The 20,344-nt window shown below is 40.4% G+C and overlaps 1 protein-coding gene across 4 annotated transcripts in view; it reads right to left on the bottom strand.

The window, feature by feature from the left end:
* The window catches only part of PLEKHA8 (pleckstrin homology domain containing A8), a 92,563-nt gene extending 72,328 nt beyond the window's left edge, over window positions 1-20,235 (bottom strand). Inside the window, exon 1 of one of the 4 annotated variants that reach the window (XR_009610094.3) lies at window positions 19,737-20,232. Coding sequence is in view for 3 of the 4 variants with exons in the window: in XM_060632811.3 (XP_060488794.1) it covers window positions 19,737-19,776 (40 nt within the window). In the remaining variant the exon portion in view is untranslated. Of the gene's footprint in view, window positions 1-19,736 lie in introns of all 4 variants that reach the window. The other 3 variants (XM_060632811.3, XM_060632810.3, XM_060632809.3) reach the window with 3 other exon arrangements.
* Window positions 20,236-20,344: the final 109 nt, after the last annotated feature.

Genomic DNA, 20,344 nt, shown 5'->3' with positions numbered 1-20,344 from the left:
AGTAATCTGAAAAAAGTTAAAGAGCTCCTCCTCTCCCTCAACACACACAGACACACACACAGACACACACACACACACACACACACACGGCACAGCTGCAGTTAGGTTTTGAAAGTTGCTGGTGAACTGTAATAGCAACTGAAACAGCACCTTCCCTGTAACATGTTCTATATTTACCTAGAAGTTATAATTGTACTAGGGGAAGTTCTATATATCGTTATTTTATCCTGTAGTCTGTAACTATAAAAACCGTGACCAAAAAAACCTTTTCTTTAAATCATAAAGTTACTGGAATCTCAGAAGGCACATTAAGAGACCACAGAAGTCTCAGTCCCATTATATGAAATTTACCGGCAGAGCGATGGACAGTCCAGAGAAGGACTGGGATGCACTGCTCTTTCACGATGTCCCTTTCCCAGAAAGCTCAGTTACAGCTCAGAAATAACTGTTGAGAAAAGCGGCAAGAATGAAGAGGCCATTAATCCACTTCCTGTTTTAAATTAATCTGCAGTTACTTTGATTGATGTTTCAGCTTGATAGTCTAAGGGATGCCCAGATAGCTGGTAAAACACTATTTCTAAGTTTGTCTGTGAGGGTGTCTCTGGCAGAGATTAGCATTTGAGTCAGTAGACTGAGTAAAGACTCCCCTCACCAATGCAGGTGAGTATCATCCAATCCACTGAGGGCCTGAGTAGAACAACAAGGCAGAGGAATGGAGAATTTGCTCTCTCTTCTTGATGAGACATCCACCTTCTCCTGCCCTGGGACACTGGTGCCCTGGGGACTGTGGACTCAGATCAGGACTTAATACCATCCATCTCCCTAACTCTCAGGCCCTTGAACTCAGATCGAATTGCATCACCAGCTTTCTTGGTTCTCCAGCCTACTGACAGCAGATCATGGGACCGATCTCCATAACTGCATGAGCCAATTCTTACAATAAATCCCTTCATATATTATAAGTACATACATATATGTATATAATACATATACAATTGTATATACTATTGGACCTGTTTTTCTAAAGAACCCTTGTTAATACACTTGGAAATGATCAAATATTCAAGGTAACAAAACAGCAGATGAAAACTGTGGGTGTAACCAGTCCCCGCTCCCTTAGATTACCATTGGATTAATCTTCCGGTCCAACCCCACTTTCCCATCCCCCCCTTTTTTTGGCCATTCTCTGTTGGAGATGGAATGTGGTGTCAGCCAAACTCTCTGCTTGCAGGGATTAGACAAGAGATTTCAATGAGCAAAGAAAAGTTTTAGCTTATATAAGTTACCTCTGCCAGGGATGAGGTCGGGAAATAGAAGTATTTAAATGCCAATTTCACATACTTTGCATTATCCTGGATTATTTTACTATAAAAGGTATGGTGGACATTTATTTTTGGCAACCTGGCATCCACCCTCAACACCTCTGTTACTGAAATTCTCCTCCTCCACACCCTATCCATGTAGTTTGGGTGGGGCTGACTGGCTCTATGTGGGGCATGTGATTCAGGCTTAAATGGACCTTCACGTTCCCTGTCCTCAATGATACACTCCGCAACAGGCAAGTGACCCAACCAGAGATAAATAAATCTGGGACTTCTGCTGGGTCTGGAGACAGATGGAAAGAAATGGAGACTGCCTCTTTTTGCTCTGGTCTTGAAGATGTTTGCCTGGAGCTGTCAGCAGTCATTCTGCCACCACACGGGACCTACACGTGATTCACCCACTAAGCGAACGGGGGTGGGAGGACTTGAGGGAGGCAGGGAAAGGAAGCAAATCCAGACGACAGTTTTGAACACCGCAATAAGACCATATTATACCCATAGATAAGAACTTTTTCAGAGTCAAAAAGTGAGCCAATATTCATGGTTTTTTTAACTTCAAGCTTAAATTGGATTTATTCCTAAATAAAAGATTTACAAATTATCACATGATCAACTTCACTAAATGTAGAAAAAGCAAAAGCATTTGACAAAATGTAATAACATCCTTTCACAATAAAAATTCTCAACAAACTCGGAATAGAAGGGAACTTCTTCACCCTGATAAAGCATGTAAAAAACAACAACAACAACAACAACCCACAATTAACATACTTAATGACAAAAGACTGGAGGTTTTTCCCCTGAGACAACATAAGGATGCTTCCTCTTGCTGTTTCTATTCAATATTTTATTGGAGGTTCTAGCAAGGGCAATTAGGGTAAAAAAATGAAATAAAAGGTATCCAGATTGGAAAAGAAGAAGCAAATCTACCTTCATCTGCAGACATGCTCTTACATATTTCAAAACAAATCAAAGCAAAAACCTAAGGAGTTCAATTAAAATTAGAATAAATAACTTCAGTAACGTTGCAGGATAGAAGGCCATATGCAGATATCAATTGTATTTCTATACATTTGCAATGAACTGAAAGTGAAATTAAGGAAACAGTTCCTTTTACAGTAAGATCGAAAAGAATGATAGTTAGGAATACACTCAATAGAAGAATAAATTTATACTCAAAAACAATATAACATTACTCAAAGAAATTAAAGACTGGAAGATCATTATTCCAAAACTGTTACCAGCCTGTTGTTTTCTCATATAGTGCAATGTCTTTCTATACTTCATCTATACTTAATTGACAGCAACTGTTTGCAAAATTCAATTTTTTCAGCTCAACTAATGTCAAGCAATATGGATTTTTTCCAATGAGCATAGTTTTCTTGAAAAAATGTACATATATTTGGATCTAAAACAGCATAGCTCATGTTAACTTTATACTATAGTTTCTTCCTTTTTAATTTCACAACAACCACTTTAAAATCAAAGTTTCTAGACATGTTCTTATACCTTAAAGATCCAAACCAAAAAGTGACTACTTGTGAGTCACACCTATGTCTAAAAAACACTGTAACTTCCCATACTCAGCAGCCTTGGGACATGTAACTCACCCAAACATATCACTAAAAATAACTGCACTCCATTAAAAAAAAACATAAATTCTTTTTTTCTTTTCAAAGATCTTATTTTTAAGTAATCTCTACCCCCAACATGGAGCATGAACTCACGAGCCCGAGATCAAGAGGCACATGCTCTGCTGACTCGACACTTAAATTCTTAACAATATTTTAAAATTTACATGTAGTGAAATTCCTTTGGTTACCAGTTCTGAGTTTTGATAAATGCATAATCCTCTAACAACCACCATAACAAATACAGAAAAATTCCATTATCCTCCCCTCAAAATTCCCTTGTTCTCCCTCTCTGTAGTCAAACCCTCTCCCCACACTGTACCCCTGGCCAACCACTGTTGTGTTTTCATTTTAGTTGAAAATATTTTGCAATTTTTTTGAAGACTTCCTCTTTGACCCATGGATTACTCAGAAACATATTGTTTAATTTCCTAATATTTGGGGATTTCTCACATCTTTCTGTCATTGATTTTAGTTTACTTCTGTTAAAGACAGGAGCATTCTTTTCAATTGGGCAGGGTTTCTACGATAGCCCAGAATATGGTCGATCTTAGTGAATGTTCCAGGTGCATTTGAAAAACATACAGTATTCAGCTGGTGTTCGAGGGATCACTCTGTAAACATCAATTGGGTCCAGTTAGTTGATAGTATTCAGATCTTCTGTTATCTTTGGATGATTTACTGTCTACTTGTTCGATGGAGTACTGACAGGAAGAATGTTGAAGTTTCCAAGGATAATTGTGAATTTCTCCTTTCAGTTCTATCAGTTTTTGCTTCATAGATTTTGACGTTCTGTTTCTAGATATATATACATTTAGGATTCCTATATCTTTTTGATGAATTAACCCTTTTATAATTACACAGTGTCTTCATTCTCCCTTGAGATTTTCTATTCTGAAATCTACCTAATCTAATATTCATACAGCCAATTCAGCTTTTGATTAGTGTTTGCATGGTACCTTTTCCTATCTTTTTTTTTTTTAATGTTTTAAAAGACTTTAATTTTTTAGAGCAGTTTTAGGTTTAAAACAAAACTGAGAGGAAGATACAGGGATTACCTATATGCCCCTCACTCATACTTGCATAACCTTTCCCCTTATCAACATCACTTACCAGAATAGCTCATTTTTTTAATCATTTATATTGACACATTATAATCATCCAAAGTCCAGTTTATCTCAATGTTCACTCTTCCTGCTGTACACTTTATGGATTCAGACAAACGTATGATATGTATCCATCATTATTCATCTCCCACTACAACCCCTGCCCCTGCAGCACCACTCATCTTTTTATTGTCTCCATAGTTTTGTCTTTTCCAGAATGTCACATAATTGTAATCATTCAGTATGTAGCCTTTTCAAATTGGGTTCTTTCACTTAGTAATATGCATTTAGGATTCTTCCATGTCTTTTCATGGCTTGACAACTCACTTCTTTTAAGCACTGAACAAGATTCCCTTGTCTGGATGTACCAGTTTATCCATTCACCTACTGAAAGGCATCCTGTTGCTTCCAAATTTTGCTATTGCGAATAAAGCTGCTATAAAGATCCTTGTGCAGGTTTTTGTGCGGACATGAGGTTTTGACTGCTTTGGGTAAAATTTAGCGACGGCTGAATCATATGGTAGGAGCAGGTTTAGTTTTGTAAGAAACCATCAAACTGTCTTCTAGAGTCGCTGGCTGTACCATTTTGTATTTTTTTGTTTTTGTTTTTTTTCTTTTTGTACCATTTTGTATTCTAAAGCAATTTATGAGAGCTCCTGCTATTTCACGTCCTTGCTAGCATTTGGTGGTGTCAGTGTTCTAGATTTAGATTTTGGCCACTCTAATAGATGTGTAGTGGTACCCCATTGGTGCTTTAATTTGCCATTTCCATGATGACATATGACATGAAGCTACTTTTCACAAGCTCGTTTGCCATCCATATCTCTTCTTTGGTAGGGTGTCTGTAAGGTCTTTGGCTCATTTTTATGTTGGTTTTCTTAGTGCTGAGTCTTAAGAGTTTTTGTATATTTTGGATAATAGTCCATTTATCAGATGTCTTTCACAGGTATTTTCTCTCAGTCTGTGATGTTTCTTCTAAATTTTTTTTTCAATGTTTATTTTTGAGAGGCAGAGAGAGACAGTGTGAGTAGGGAAGGGGCAGAGAGAGAGAGGGAGACACAGAATTCAAAGCAGGCTCCAGGCTCTGAGCTGTCAGCACAGAGCCTGACGCGGGGCTCAAACCCACGAACCGTGAGATCATGACCTGCGCTGAAGTCGGACGCCCAACCGACTGAGCCACCCAGGCGCCCCGTGTGATGTTTCTTCTAGTTTTCTTGATACTGTCTTTCACAGAGCAAAAGTTTTTAATTTTATGAAGTCTTATTAAATTATTTTTTATTAATTATTTTTTATTATTTCTTTCATGGATTGTATTTTGGGGATTATATCTAAAAAGGCATAAAAATGCCAAGGTCATCGAGGTTTTCTCCTATGTTATCTTCCAGGAGTTTCACAGTTTTGTGTTCTACATTTAGGTCTATGATCCATTTTGAGTTAATTTTGGTGAAGGCTGTAAGGTCTGTATCTAGATTAACTTTTTCTGCACGTGGATGTCCAGTTGGTCCAGCACAATTTGTTGAAGAGATTATCTCTGCTTCATTATATTGTCTCTCTTTCTTGGTCAAAAATCAGCTGATTGTATTTATGTGGGTCTGCTTCTGGGCCTTTTCCCCCCAATGATCTGTCTTTTCTTTCACCAATACCACACATTGTTGATTATAGCTTTACAGTAAGTCTTGAAGTCAGGTAGCATCAGTCCTTCAACTTTGTTCTTCTGCTTCAAGATAGTGTTGGCTATTCTGGGTCTTTTGCTTCTCCAAATGACTTTTGGAATCAATTTGCTGACATCCATAAAATAACTTCTTGGGATTTTAGACTGGGATTGCATTGAATTTATAGATCAAGTTGGGAAAAACTCACAACTTGACAATATTGAGTTTTCCTACCCATGAACATGGACTATCTCTTCATTTATTTAGTTTTTCTTAGATTTCATTCACCAGTTTTGTAGTTTTCCTTATACAGGTGTTATACATATTTTGTTAGGTTTATACCTAAGTATTTCATTTTGGGGGGGTATAAATGTAAATGGTACTGTGTTTGAAATTTCAAGTTCCACTTGTTTATTGTTGGTATATAGGAAGGCAATGAATATGGGCTTTTGCGCATGAACTTTGTATCCTGCAACCTTGCTAATATTTGTTATTAGCACTTTATAACCACTTTTTTGGTTAGTTGTTTCAGATTGTCTACATAAGTGATGTTACCTGTGAACAAAGACAGTTTTATGTCTTCCTTCCAAATCTGTATGCTTCTAATTTCTTTTTCTTGCCTTACAGGATAAGCAAGGGCTTCCAGTATGATGTTAAAAAGGAGTGGTAAGAGGAGACATCCTTGCTTTATACCTGATTCTAGTGGGAAAGTTTCTAGCTTCTCACAATAAAGTATGATGTTAGCTGTTGGTTTTTGTTTTTGTTTTAATATTTATTTTTTTGGGGGACAGCTCAAGAAGGGGAGGGCTAGAGAGAGAGGGAGACAGAAGATCAATCAGAAGCAGACTCTGCACTGGCAGGCTGACAGCAGTGAGACTGTTGTGGGGTTCGAACTCACGAACCGCAAGATCATGACTTGAGCCAAGTCGGACACTCAACTGAGTCACCCAGGTGCCCCTTAGCTGTGGATTTTTTAAAAATACTCTTTAAAACTTCTCTTCCATTCCTAGTTTACTGAGTTTTTATCGTGAATGGTGATTTGCTTAATGGCTTTTCTGTCTACTGATATGACCATGCGATTTTTCTTTTTTAGTCCGTTGATAGAATGGATTACATTGATGAATTTTCAAATGTTGAACCAGCCTTGCACATTTGGGATAAATTCTAATTGGTCATGGTATACAATTCTTTTTATACACTTTAGGATTCAATTTGCTGATATTTTTTTGAGGATTTTTTGCATCTATGTTTGTATATCCTTTCATTTTTAATCTGTATCTTTATATTTAAAGATCTCAAAGGCAGCATATAGTTGGGTCTTGTTTTTCATTCTATCTGACAATCTGTGTCTTTTATCTGTTTAGATCACTTACAGTTAATAGATTATCAATATAGTTGGAACTAGGGACACTGCTTTATTAATTTTCTGTTTCCTGTTTTGTTTTTGGTTACTTTGTTCCTCCCTTTCCTGACCTTTGGATTATACGACTCCGTTTTATCCACATCTTCTGCTGTATCTCTTAGTATTTGTTCATTAGTTGCTCTAGGGCTTAACAAATAGACATCTAACTTTTCAGCCTACTTAGAAATAATATTTTGCTATTTCAAGTAAAATATGCAAACCTAAACCCAAAGAAGTCCTTTTAGCCCTTCTCCTTTTCTATTATAGTTACCATATGTATTACATCTACATATAACAACCATCCCCCCATGAGGTTATAATTTTTGCTTCCAACAGTCATACACATATTAAAGAACTTAAAGACAAGAAAGAGTCTATTATGTTTATCTGGATATTTACCATTTTTGTTGCTTTTTTTTAATCCTGATGCTCTAAGTTTCCTGTGGTATCATTTCCCTTCAGCTTCAAGAACCGTTTTTGACATTTTAATTTTCCTTCATCTAAGGGTGTTTTTATTTTGCCTTAACTCTTAAACTCTGCCTTCTAGCCTCCACATTTGCTGGTAAGAAACCCCAGATACTGAAACTGTTTCCCTATCGTACTGTGTCTTTCTATTCTTGCTGCTTTTGAGGTTTTTTTGTTTTGTTTTGTTTTTTTGTCTGTTTTAGTTTTCAGCAGTTTCATCATATGTATGGTATATCTTTGAGCTGACACGGCTTGGAGTTTGGTGAGTATCTTGAATTTGTAAATTAGTAGCTTTTGCCCAATTTGAGAAGTTTTCAGTTATTATTTTTTCAAGACTGTTTTCTTCACCAATGTCTTACTCCTTACCCTTCTCCTTTCTCCAAAGTCTAAATGTTAGACCTTTTGTTCTTGTCTCCGAGGTCCCTGACTCTATGTGCTTTTTTTTTTTTTTTTGAGGTACAATTGACATTTAACATCAACAACAGGATTTATGTATATATCACAAAATGATCACCACAATAAGTTAACATCTATTGCCACGTTGAGTTACAAATTTTTTCTCTTCTAATGAGAACTCTTAAGATTTACTCTCTTAGCAACTTTCAAATATACAACATAGTATTATTAACCATAGTCACTGTGCTGTATGTTATATCCCCAGGACTTATTTGTAAGTAGAAGTTTGTATCCCTAAGGTTTTATTCATTTATTTCCCTTCATTTTTTTCCTTTGTTCTTTAGACTGGATAATTTCTATTGACTGATGTTCAAGTTCACTGATTCTTTCCTGTGTCATCTATATTTTACTGAGCCCATCTACTGAGTGATTTTTTTTTTAATATTGATATCATACTTTTTTAGTTCTAAAATCTCCATTTAGTCCTTTTTAGTAGTTTCTATTTCTCTGCTAAGAATCTATATCTTTCCATTTGTTTCAAGAGTGTTCATCTTTACCATGGTGGTTGTTAACGTTTTGTCTTCTCTCCCCAGTCGGCTTGCTGTAATTTACTTTTCAGAGTTCTCAGGCACTTGAGTAGTTTGTTCAGGTTTTAGTCTCTGTGGGAGAGAGACTACAGTGAACTTACTCCATCTTGGCCCAATAACAATACTCTTAAATAGAACTAGTAAGACACCCACTAAGTGAAATGTTAACCTCATGCTAGGGTACATGACTCTGCCTATAAACCCATCGTAGTTTCTTCAGAACTTTTGCCAATTAAATATTATGGGAAACCAGAAGTTTACAATCTTATTGTTTAACAGAAAATAAAAACAAGATTAAAAAAAACCCACATTAACACACTGTAAATTTTTAAAAATCCATAATGAAATACTGCTGTTTAGAAATGCAGAAAAACACAAGAAGGGGCTATTTAAATCTCTTATAGAAAATTAAGCCAAAAGTAAAGAAAAAAATGAAGAAAAGGTGCTTCTTCATCAAACATAAGAGGAAAAACTAGTGACCATAATCAAGTGGGAACAGAGAGAAGAAGCAAAAGGGCTGAATTCGTCTCTAACTTCTTTTGACTTTCATTTCCTTTTCTACAGAATTATAGCATGAGTTTAATAGTCTCTTCCAGTTTTCAAAACCTGTAAACCTCTATCTTGATTCAAAGTAACAGGAAACTTAATTCTTTTGCAGCATCTATTTCAAGAGAAATTAACTAGTGTCAAGAAAGATTAAATTTCTTCACAGAATTAACAACCTTTCTGAAGTGGTGAGTCAAGACTTAATTTGTTCACCATAAATTAATGGTTGCTGTGTTCATAACTCATATATATTACATGATGGTCATAATATATCATGTTATAGATATTTTACAGATACATTAATGGTGTGAAAATCTACCATTTCTAAATTGAAGCAAAGCAGTTACTCAGTCCTGACCGCCACAGTCTTGGTGTTTTCCATGTCCAGCTATGGGTGCTCAGCCATATTCTACCTCACCAAAACCCTTGCCCATAGCTCAGCCTCCCCAGAGGAACTCCAGACAGGACAGTGGATAACAAGGCTGTGGTTCTTCTGCCAGGTCAGTCATAAGACTTTTGCTGCAGCCGGGAAGGAGGAAGGAGGAGACATCCCTAATAGTAACAGATAATAACCAAGCACTAGCTAAATTACAGGCTTCTTAATTTACCATTAATTAATTCACAAAGCATTTTTTGAGCAGTTATAATTTGCCAGGCTTGGAGATTAAGAGAAAAGATGATCCCAGGCTTCAAAGAGTGACAGCCTACTGGGGAGTAAGGCATGCAGATGGTGAGGAGACTATAATTACAATATATTAAATCAAATTCTCTTTAGAACCTTCTGTTGGAGCCTGCTGTAAGTTACCTCTGTCTGTGCTTTGGGCTATCAAACTGGACATTTGTTACATTTATTTGTTCTGGGCAATGCTTCTCATATGTTCCACCATCACCTTCCTCAAGAAAATAGGAAATGTTGGTTGTTCAAGTTCAGACTCATAACATCTAGATGTGTCATCCTGAGCATGTCACTTAATTCCTCTGGGCATTACTTTCCAATTTACAAACAGACAGACGGATGAAACTGAGTATCTAAGGTTTAACACATCCTCTTCCTTCTGATTATAATGTCACTCTTAACAAACCCAGCAACCTCTCACTACCCCAGCTCCAAACCTGAGGGTCACTTTCTGCCCCATCCCTCCAGGTCAGTCACTAAGTCTTGCCCAATCACACTCTTCTCCACTCTTGCCTTCAGTGTTACACCATGCCCATGTTGAGGCGTATGGTGTAAAATCATGGGAAGCACAAAAGCCAGGCAGACCTGGCTCAAGGTTTATTTGTTGTGTGATTCGAAGTCAATTATTTATCTTACGAGCCTTGGTTTATTCATCTGTGAAATGGAGGATACTGCCTCCCTCCTCCCCTTCCATCATCATTGTGTTCCTGTTATTTCAGTGTTTTCTCCTCCCTTATCATGTTTTAGCCAGCTGAATCTTCCTTATGTACTGTTTTTACCTGTTCTTTCTTCCTATTCAGAAATCCCAAGTGACTCCTCACCAATTCAAAACTCTCAGGCTTGGCTTGGTAATCTAATCCTATCCCATGGGGCGTCTGGGTGGCTCACTCAGTTAAGCATCCGACTTTGGCTCAGGTCATGATCTCACAGTTTGTGAGTTTGAGCCCCACATCAGGCTTGGTGCTGACGGCTCAGAGCCTGGAGCCTGCTTCATATTCTGTGTCTCCCTCTCTCTGCCCCTCCCCTGCTCACACTGTGTTTCTCGCTCTCTCTCTCAAAAAAACAAATAAACATTAAAAAAAGCAAAAAGATATTTGTGATGTCAACCTGGATGACCAAAGACTTTAACATTCCAGCCTGTCAGGGATGCCCCAAATTTGCCTTTAAAATTCCAAGACTCCAGAGGATGATAGGTAAGAGCTAACCCCCTACACCTAGGGACCAGCTACATGCAGTGTAGCTCTTCTGAGCTTTGTCAAGCCATAGCCTTGAAGCAACCATGTAAAGGCTTAAGGGACAAAATCATGAATTTAGCCGAATTTAGCAAGGCACTTTTCATAGTTAAGAAGGACAGCCACAAGCCTATTATCTCCTTGAGAACAGGGATCATGTCTTACTCAAAACAGTATCCCTAATATCCACACAGGGTATAGTAAGAGTTGATGCTAGTGTTCCATCCATTCTCAGTGAATGAATGACTGACGGGGAGCTATTAGACTGTGTTAAAAGTAGAATGTTGAAACCTTTCCTCTGGTATTTAAAAATCAAGACAGAGCCATCCTTGTCTTGGACTATACAGGAACAATTCTACCTAAAGGAGTAGATTCTCAAGCAAATGATATTTTGCTTCCTTTGATGTAACACGAATACTGAGAAAGGTCAGCCCTCTCTCTGGCTAACTCTAAGTTACTCACTTTTCCATCTCTTCTGCTACTGTCACACCCTCCACCAGCCAACTTGAAAATGGATCCAGGGAGAGAAATGCCCAAGCATCACAGTATTTTTTGGACCTCCCTGTTGTCTATTCATTTGTTTTCTGTCCAGCAAAGCTCCGTTGCCTACTTTCTTACCTGTTCCAAATCTATTCCTAATGGAGTTTAACTGGGCTTTTGCTCAATTCTAAACAATATGAAAGTAATAGTAACAGGAAATGGTAAAGATTGAACACTGAGAGCACAGTCTGAGAACAATGGTCCTCAGGCCTCCTGTCCACAGACCACATCAATGACCTGAGACCATGGTCACTCCTAACATCTCCAACCACATCACACATCAGAATTAATGGAAAGACTGGTGCTGCTTTTGAGGGAGTGCCAATAAGGCAATGGTCTAATATCTCTTATGTTCCTTAACAAATTATTAATTTTTGCTAGAGGCAACATAACAGTGGTACACAGAATTATGTGATCTGTAATCAGCATTCATTCAAAACAATGACTGTCATAGGACTACAGAGTCAATTCCAAGATTCTGATGGCTCATTGGAGTATTTTCCTTTATAGATTATATCACTCCAACTTCCAAAAGGAGGATTTAAAAAATTCAGGTTAGGGGCACCTAGGTGGCTCAGTTGGTTAAGCGTCTGACTCTTGATAGCCACTCAGGTCATGATCTCACTCACGGTTTGTGGGTTCGAGCACAGGCCTATCAGCACAGAGCCTGCTTGGGATTCTCTCTCCCCTTCTCTCTCTGCTCCTCCCCCGCTCATGCTTATTCTCACTCTCAAAATAAATAAACAAAAAAAAAAAAAAAGAATTCAGGATACATACACTTTCAGAACCAATGAGGAGACTCAATTTGCATACAGACAAAACCAACAACTGAATTTTTCTGGCATCATTAATCAAAACAGTTGTCCAATTAATCTAACAGTAAGTGAACTATGTACTAGACAGGTTCATATATGTTATCCATTTCATCTTTGTAAAAAACCTAGTATGGCTATTATTCTTGCTGTCATCTTAAAACTGAGGCTCAGGGAGATTAAGTAACTTGCTCAAGGTGTCAGCATTAGTAAGTAGCAGAGCAGAACTTTCAACTCAGGGCTTACAGACTTCAACCATTTTCATTTACAGCATTTGAATATACTGGCCCATGGCCCTGTCACTGAAATCATGAATAAAGAGTTGAACATTGGATATGGCAAAGAATGTAAACAATGAAGGTGACCCTTAACTCACATCATACACAAAAATTAGTTTATTTATTATTATGTTTTATTTTATATTTGAGAGACAGAGAGAGAGAGAGAGAGAGAGAGAGAGAGAGAGAGAGAGAAAGAAAGAGCACGAGCAGGGGAAGGGCACAGAGAGGGAGACACAGAATCTGAAGCAGGCTCCAGGCTCCGAGCTGTCAGCACAGAGCCCGATGCAGGGATCGAACTCACGAGCAGTGAGATCATGACCTGAGCTGAAGTCAGACGTTTAACTGACTGAGCCACCCAGGCGCCCCACAAAAATTAGTTTAAAATGGACCACAGACCTAAATGTAGGAGCTCAAACTAAAAACTCAGGAAAAAAACAGGAGTAAATCTTTATGACCTTGTGTTAAGTTAGACAATAGTTTCCTAAGAATGAAACTAAAAGCACAAGCGATAAAAGAAAAAAAAAAATCAATAAACTGGACACCAAAATTAAAAACTTCTGTGCTACAAATGAGACCATCAAAAAAGTAAAAGGTAATCTACAGAACAGGAACAATATCTGCAAATCATGTATTAGATAAGGAACCTGTATGCAGAATAAAGAATTATAATTCCATAATGAAAAAAGAGCTCAAACAACAAGTGGGCAAAGGCTGTAAATGGACATTTCTCCTAAGATACACGAATGGTTCATAAGCACATGAAAAGATGACCAATATCATTAGTCATTAGAGAAATATAAATCAAAACCACAAGGAGATAACACTTCACACTCACTGGAATGGATATAAGAAAAAAGACAGATAATAATGAGTGTTGGTGAGAATGTGAAGAAATTCTTTCATTACTGATAAGATTGTAACATGGTGCAGCCAGTTTGGAAAAGTTTGGTTGTGTGGTGTTTTTGTTGTTGTCGTCGTTGTTTAAGTTTATTTAAGTAATCTCTACACCCAACATGGGGCTTGAACTCACAACCCTGAGGTCAAGATCTGAGCTGAGATCAAGAGCCGGATACTTAACTGACCAAGCCACCCAGGTGCCCCAATTCCCCCCAAACTGTTAAACAAAAAGAGTTACCATACAACCCAATAATTCCCCTCCTAGGTTTATATTCAAGAGAAATGAAAACATGTCCACACAAAAACCCAACACAAATATTCACAGCACCATTACTCATAATAACCAAAAAAATGGAGCAACTCAAATTTCCAATTGATGAATGGATACACAAAATATGGTATATCCATACAACGGAGTATTATTTGCAATAAAAATAAATGAAGTACTGATAGATGCTATACATTCACGAACCCCCAAAAATATTATGCTAGGTAAAAGAAGCCAGTCACAAAAGAACACATAATGTATGATCCCTTTTATATGAAATGTCTAGAATAGGCAAGTTTACACAGACAGAAGATTAGTGGTTGTCAAGGGTAAGAGTGGGGTGGGGTGGGAGTGAATGCTAACTGGGTTTCGTTTGGGGATAATGCAAATATTTTTAAATTGTGGCGATGACTGCACACTAAAAACTACTAACCAGTATACTTTAAATGGTGAAATTTATGATGGGTGAATTATTATCTCAATAAAGATGTTAAAACAACAACAAAAAATGCTGATCAGTGGTTATGAGACCATGAGAATCTTGCTCTGGATCACTCACATTCCAGATGTCCTTTTTACACAGCACAAACGTATACGGGCAAGAGTCACCTTCCTAAACCTGCGTTGGGGGGCAGTAAGCAAAATTATCGCACCTTCCCAGACAACCATCTGGTCAGCATGATGCAAGCTTTTGTTATTTCTGGAATGCAGTACTGCAATGTGTTGTGCCCTAACCTGCTGGCCAGGCCCACGAAGCCTGCAGCTGGATAGAGCTCAGGGCAGCAGCCCTCCCGCTTGCTGAACGGGCAGGAAAGGGACCTAAAATGGCAAAGTAGAAAGCTCACAGCACAGTTCAGAAAACTTCCTTATGACAAAACATAGGCACAACACTGAGCAAAGTCTTCCTCACTCCTGAACTCCTCCCTTCCTCCTACCCCCAAATGGAGTCTGCTATTCTAGGTCAACATATTTTAAATATAGGTGCATTATGAATCAGCTAGAATTATATAATGATCAAGCAGGAAGGACCTTTCAAGGTATTATGTAATGGAGCAATGACTCCGGAGCCACTTACTAACTGTGTGACCTTGGGCCAGTTCCTTGACCTTTCTGTGTCTCAATATCTTCATCTGGAAAATGGATGTGAAGATTAAATGAGTTAATACTCGTAAAATGTTTAGAATAGTGCCTAGAACGTCGCAAAATCTTTTACTATTTTTATAATTATTGACTGGTAAATCTCATCATTTTTATGGAGGAAGACGTTAAGCTCAGAATGGTAAAGTGAGTCTGAAGCTTGCAGCGGCAGAGCTGGTATCAGATTTTAGGTCTCTTTAATGCCTCAACTATGGTTCTACTATTAATTTACAACCGAGCAGGTATAATATTCCTTGACCAACTTTTAGGGCTTGAAAGATATGAATAACAAACATACAATGCCTAGCTCTACATTTCACACAATATAGGGATTTGTGAAATGTTTGATCCATATTTCCTTTTCATTCCAGGTTTAATCCTCTAATGTCTAAAGAGAAGGTGTGACGCTAAATTCCAGAATGTCTAGTGTTCTGATGTTTAAAAAGTGGGATGGCTCAGGGCTGTTAAAGAAAATACACGTAAGTTTTCTCTCTCTCTTTTTTCATTTTCCTTTTAAGGAGCACAGGGTACCTGCCTATGCCTAGTGTGTCAGGAAAAGAGACTGTTTCTATTTCTCTATTTTAGTACTATACTCATGCAAGCAATTTAAATGCTATTCTCTGGGTTTGATGATGTTTCCAACTTTCAGTAAATGATACCTACCGGTTGATTAAAGAGGCAAGAGAAACTCACAAAATAACTACAGTATTTGGCAAAGTACAATAAATGCCAACAAAGTAAGTGTTTAAACACTCTCATCATTTCTCTCTCTTTCGTATACTCCTACCACCCCATGGTGTTTACACCAGCATAAGAGATAGGCAGGGGCCTTTCAAGCTTCTTATCCACCCCTGCAGCCTTGTTGGAGCCTCACACTAAGCTCTGCAGCCTTTCAGGTCTTCTTTCCTTTCCTCACTCACTCACCTCTGTCCTGCTTTACGGCCTTCATACCTCATACCGACATTCCCCGTAGCTAAAAAGTTCTTCCTCACAGGCTCCAAATGCACCTCTGCCTTGGCCTCGCCAACTAGCTAGCTTCTATTTATCCTTCAGGTTCTGCTTAAATCTTTTCTTCAGAGAAGCCTCCCCCAGTGACCCAAACTAGCTTCTCTTCTTCCCTTCTCCCCAACTCACACACACTTGGAACACGCTTCTAAGTACTTCCAATAAACGTCTTTCTCCCCCATCAGACTGTAAGCTCAAGAAAGGCAGGGACTGTGTCTGTCTTGTTCAGTGTTGCTTGCCCTGTGCCTAACATAATAGTGCCCAGCACACAGTAGATGGCAAATGAAATTAACAATATCCTCCAAGCATTAAAAGGATCAGCTAACAAACTGATCTCCTAACTTCTCTACTCAGATTTGACAAAAGACTTCCCATATCAAGCTGTGGGCATGACAAAATTACACAAACAGATACGACCATTTAGAGAAAAATTCACAACGAAGAAAAACTGTGGCTGGGATATCTATTTTAATGTTTATCTATTTTTGAGAGAGAGAGAGAGAGAGAGACAGCGTGCGAGCGAGGGAGGGGCAAAGAGAGAGGGGGACACAGAATCTGAAGCAGGCTCCAGGCTCTGGGCTGTCAGCACAGAGCCTGACGGGGGCTCGAACTCACGACCGTGAGATCGTGACCTGAGCCAAAGTCGGAGGCTCAACCGACTGACCATCCAGGTGCCCCTGGGATATCTATTTTAAAATTACTGTGTGCAAAACCCTAAGGAAAAACATTACTTTTTTTAAAAAGTTTATTTATTTTGAGAGAGAAAGAGAGAAAGAGCATGGGGGAGGGGCAGAGAGGGAGGAGAGAATCCCAAGCAGGCTCCATGTTGTTAGTGAGAGCCTGATGTGGGGCTTGAACCCACAAATGTGAGATCATAACCTGTTGTGAAAGCAAGAGTCGGATGTTGGGGTGCCTGAGTGGCTCAGTTGGTTGAGCATCCAACTTTAGCTCAGGTCATGATCTCAGGTTCGTGGGTTCAAGCCCCATATCGGGCCCTCTGCTGACCGCTTAGAGCCTGGAGCCTGCTTTGGATTCTGTGTCTTCCTCTCTCTCTGCCCCTCTCCTGCCTGTCCTCTGTCTCTCAAAAAACAAAATGTTAAAAAAAATAAATAAAAGAGTTGGACGCTTAACCGACTGAGCCACCCAGGCAACCCGAAAACATGTTACTTTTAGGGGCGCTTGGTGGCTCAGTCGGTTAAGCGTCTGATTTCAGTTCAGGTCACAATCTCACGGTACGTGAGTTCAAGCCCCACGTTGGGCTCTGTGCTGACAGCTCACAGCCTGGAGCCTGCTTCGGATTCTGTATCTCTCTCTCTCTCTGCCCCTCCCTTGCTTATGCTCTGTTTCTGTCTCTCAAAAATAAACATAAAAAAAAATTTTTTTTAATGTAACTTTTAAAAACAAGCATCAGAAGAAGAAAAAGTAGTAATGTCTTCATCAAAGCTTGTCATTAACAGTCACACTATGTTCTTTTGGGAGACTATCTCACATAGGAGGGTGGAAGAAATGAGAATGCATTTGTTCCTCCTAGGCTATACCATTTCGTTCCAAAGTAAATTTATCTCCTGATGAAAGACAGTGTGCTAAAAAATAATTCTAAGTATATCCAGTAAAAGTACCCGGTGGTGTGATGGGCTTCTATGAACACTATGCCCACAATGAGGTGGCATGTGGGTCAAGGGAACAAGCAGCATGATATGAGGACAGCTGCCTCTGGCAATGGCTCCAGGCTCCCGTTTTTAGGGCTTTCACCCTGGCACCAATCGCAGAATTAACTTCTCTTACTTGGGGCAGAAAAAAGGAGACTCTTTTCCAACTAGACAGATGGTACAGGCATCACATGATAAAGATTCCAAAAGATCCTTCTAGAGAAATTTTGCTGTATTGAAGAATACATAACAACAGTCAGGGGGAAAAAAACCAACCAGGAAGCAGGTACTATACACACAGACTAAACTTTCTATATAAAGGAGGATGAGAGTAAGAAAAGTGAGGAGGAAAAAAAAAAAAAAGGCAGGGGAGGGGGATGGAAAAAAAGAAGGAAGAGTGTTCAGGATGAAAGAAAAAAGTTAAAAAGCATGTGTAATGGAAAGGGGTGAAAGACCAGGCACTAAATTTTACTCAAGGGGTTAGGATCCATATATCTCAGAACTTGGAGATACCTGAAAGACAAATTACCTGATCAAGCATGCTCCCTTTAGATTAGTAGAGTGTTAATGAGCCTTGGACATTCACCAAAGCCCAGCCACGAGTTACCCACATCTAATTGAACCATTTGACATCAAAGAAAGTCCTCAAAAGCCAAGGCCAGGTCTTCTAGTATATGTGTTGCCGAAGCGAGCACTAGGCCAGGTCTTCTAAAACACCTTTCTTCACTCAGTCTTTACTAATGAATATCAGAAAAATAAACAACTCACCTCTAACCACAGTCTGCAAAAGGAAGAGATTCTGGGTACAGCCAACAGGTGCACTTTTGGCTGTGCTGTGTAACCTCATCAAAGTCAATATGCCAACTGATCCTCACAGACACATGAGTCCTTAAACTACCCTAGAGCATCACCACACTAAAACATTTAAAAAACTGTCCAGTCCTGGGGCGCCTGGGTGGCTCAGTCAGTTGAGCGGCCAACTTCGGTTCAGGTCATGATCTCACAGTTCATTAGCTGGAGACTGCATCCGGCTCTGTGCTGACAGCTCTTAGCCTAGAGCCTGTTTCGGATTCTGTGTCTCCCTCTCTCTCTCTGCCCCTCCCCTGCTTGAGCTCTCTCTCTCTCTCTCAAAAATAAATAAACATTAATGAAAATTTTTTTAAGTGTCCTGTTCTATCAAAGGATGGGAAAATATATCTCTCCCACTATAAGAGATACTGGGAATACCTCTGGTTTCAAATACACTGCTATTAAAAGTGCCCAGCTCTTTTTCCATAATAAAGTTTAATTCCAAAATGGTGCCTAACACAGTTGCTAGCATGCAGAAGGCTTTTACTAAATACTGGTTGCAAAAACGAAAATATGCTTGTTCTGAATCATATTCACAGTTGGAGAATAGTTACGACCTTACAAGATATGAAGGAAGGTACTTCCACACATTGGAAAGGGGGCAGAGTATATTTTTAAGCCATTCTGCTCAGCAGGGCAACAAAACAGTTGCTACCGTTTCATTTTGTGGGAATTTCTGGGTCTGTAAAACAAAAAGAACGCTCAAGTGAGAAAAGCAAAAACCGTGTACATACTTTGGAGCTTTGAACTATTGAGATGGAATTCTGATATCTTGGTCCGCACGCAGATGACTCCGAAAGTGACAAAGGGAAAGTGTTTGCACTGGGGACTTTGTTTGAAAAAGGACCTTTCACCTCTGGAATTCCAAGTCACCTCTAGCATTCATAGGAAACCTTCCAACCTCTCTGCTGGGCGGGCGAGACCAGCTCCTTCGCCAGAATTCGATAGGCTCCTAGAAGACCCCCACTGCGGGAGTCAGCGCCTCCTTCCCGCTGACGCCGAGGGCATCGAGCCTTTCCAGTCACCCCAAACCTCTGTATTTTGTAGCTTTCCTTGAAGCGAAAGGGCAGTTATGGGCCTCACCCAGCCCCAGCAGAGGACTGTGTCCTTACAGCATGGGTGACACGGCCCCGTGAGAACGGCTTTGGGCAAGTATCCCCGACCCGTTCAGGCCTCTCCGGTTTCACTAGGGGCTGTGACCCCGACCCCCGGGGACGCGCGTCCGACGCCGCCCTCCCGCCGCTCAAACAAAGGACCCGGCGCCTGGCGCGCCCCCCACTCACCGCTCAGATAGTTGGTCCACTTGTACAGCACCCCCTCCATGTCGCCCGCGGCCCCTTGGCCCCCGCCGCGCCGGGGCCGTTTCCCTTCGCCCGCCGGCCCCCTCACTGCCCCAGGCCCCAGGAGGCGAGGAGCACCGACAGCAGGGCCATCGCCCAGAGCTGCCGAGCCGCCGACTCCCGGCGCCCGGGCCCGGTGCGGGGACACCCGGCCAGCCTCACATCCTCGGCCCGGGGGCGGGGTCACTGCGGCGGCCTGGGCACGTGAGGACGCGGCCGGCCAGGGCCCCCGTGCGGTGGAGCGGCGCGCTGTTCACAGGGAGGCGAAGGCACTGGGTGGGCCCGAGTGGTGGCTGCAGCCTCCAAGGGGCCACTGTCGCGAGGGAACCGGTGGCTGGCGGTACCACAGCGCGCTACCTGAATCCTCGACGCGCCGGGCCCGGGGCCCGCTCGCGCATGCCTAGTGCGCCGCTCGCGCGCACGTTCCCAAGGTCCACTCCGGGGTTTGGCTGCGACTGCGGCGGCGGCGGGGTGACGTAGCGGCAATTGCAGGCAGGGAAATTGAGTCCTGGGAAGTGGGCTTGAGAGTAGGTGTTGCGTCAGAGTGGAGA

Source organism: Panthera onca, chromosome A2, assembly GCF_046562875.1.
Source record: "Panthera onca isolate mPanOnc1 chromosome A2, mPanOnc1 haplotype 2, whole genome shotgun sequence".
In the NCBI taxonomy this organism is placed as follows: domain Eukaryota; kingdom Metazoa; phylum Chordata; class Mammalia; order Carnivora; family Felidae; genus Panthera; species Panthera onca.
Note: the sequence above shows the minus strand (reverse complement) of the source record. Positions and strands in the feature narration are given on the sequence as shown.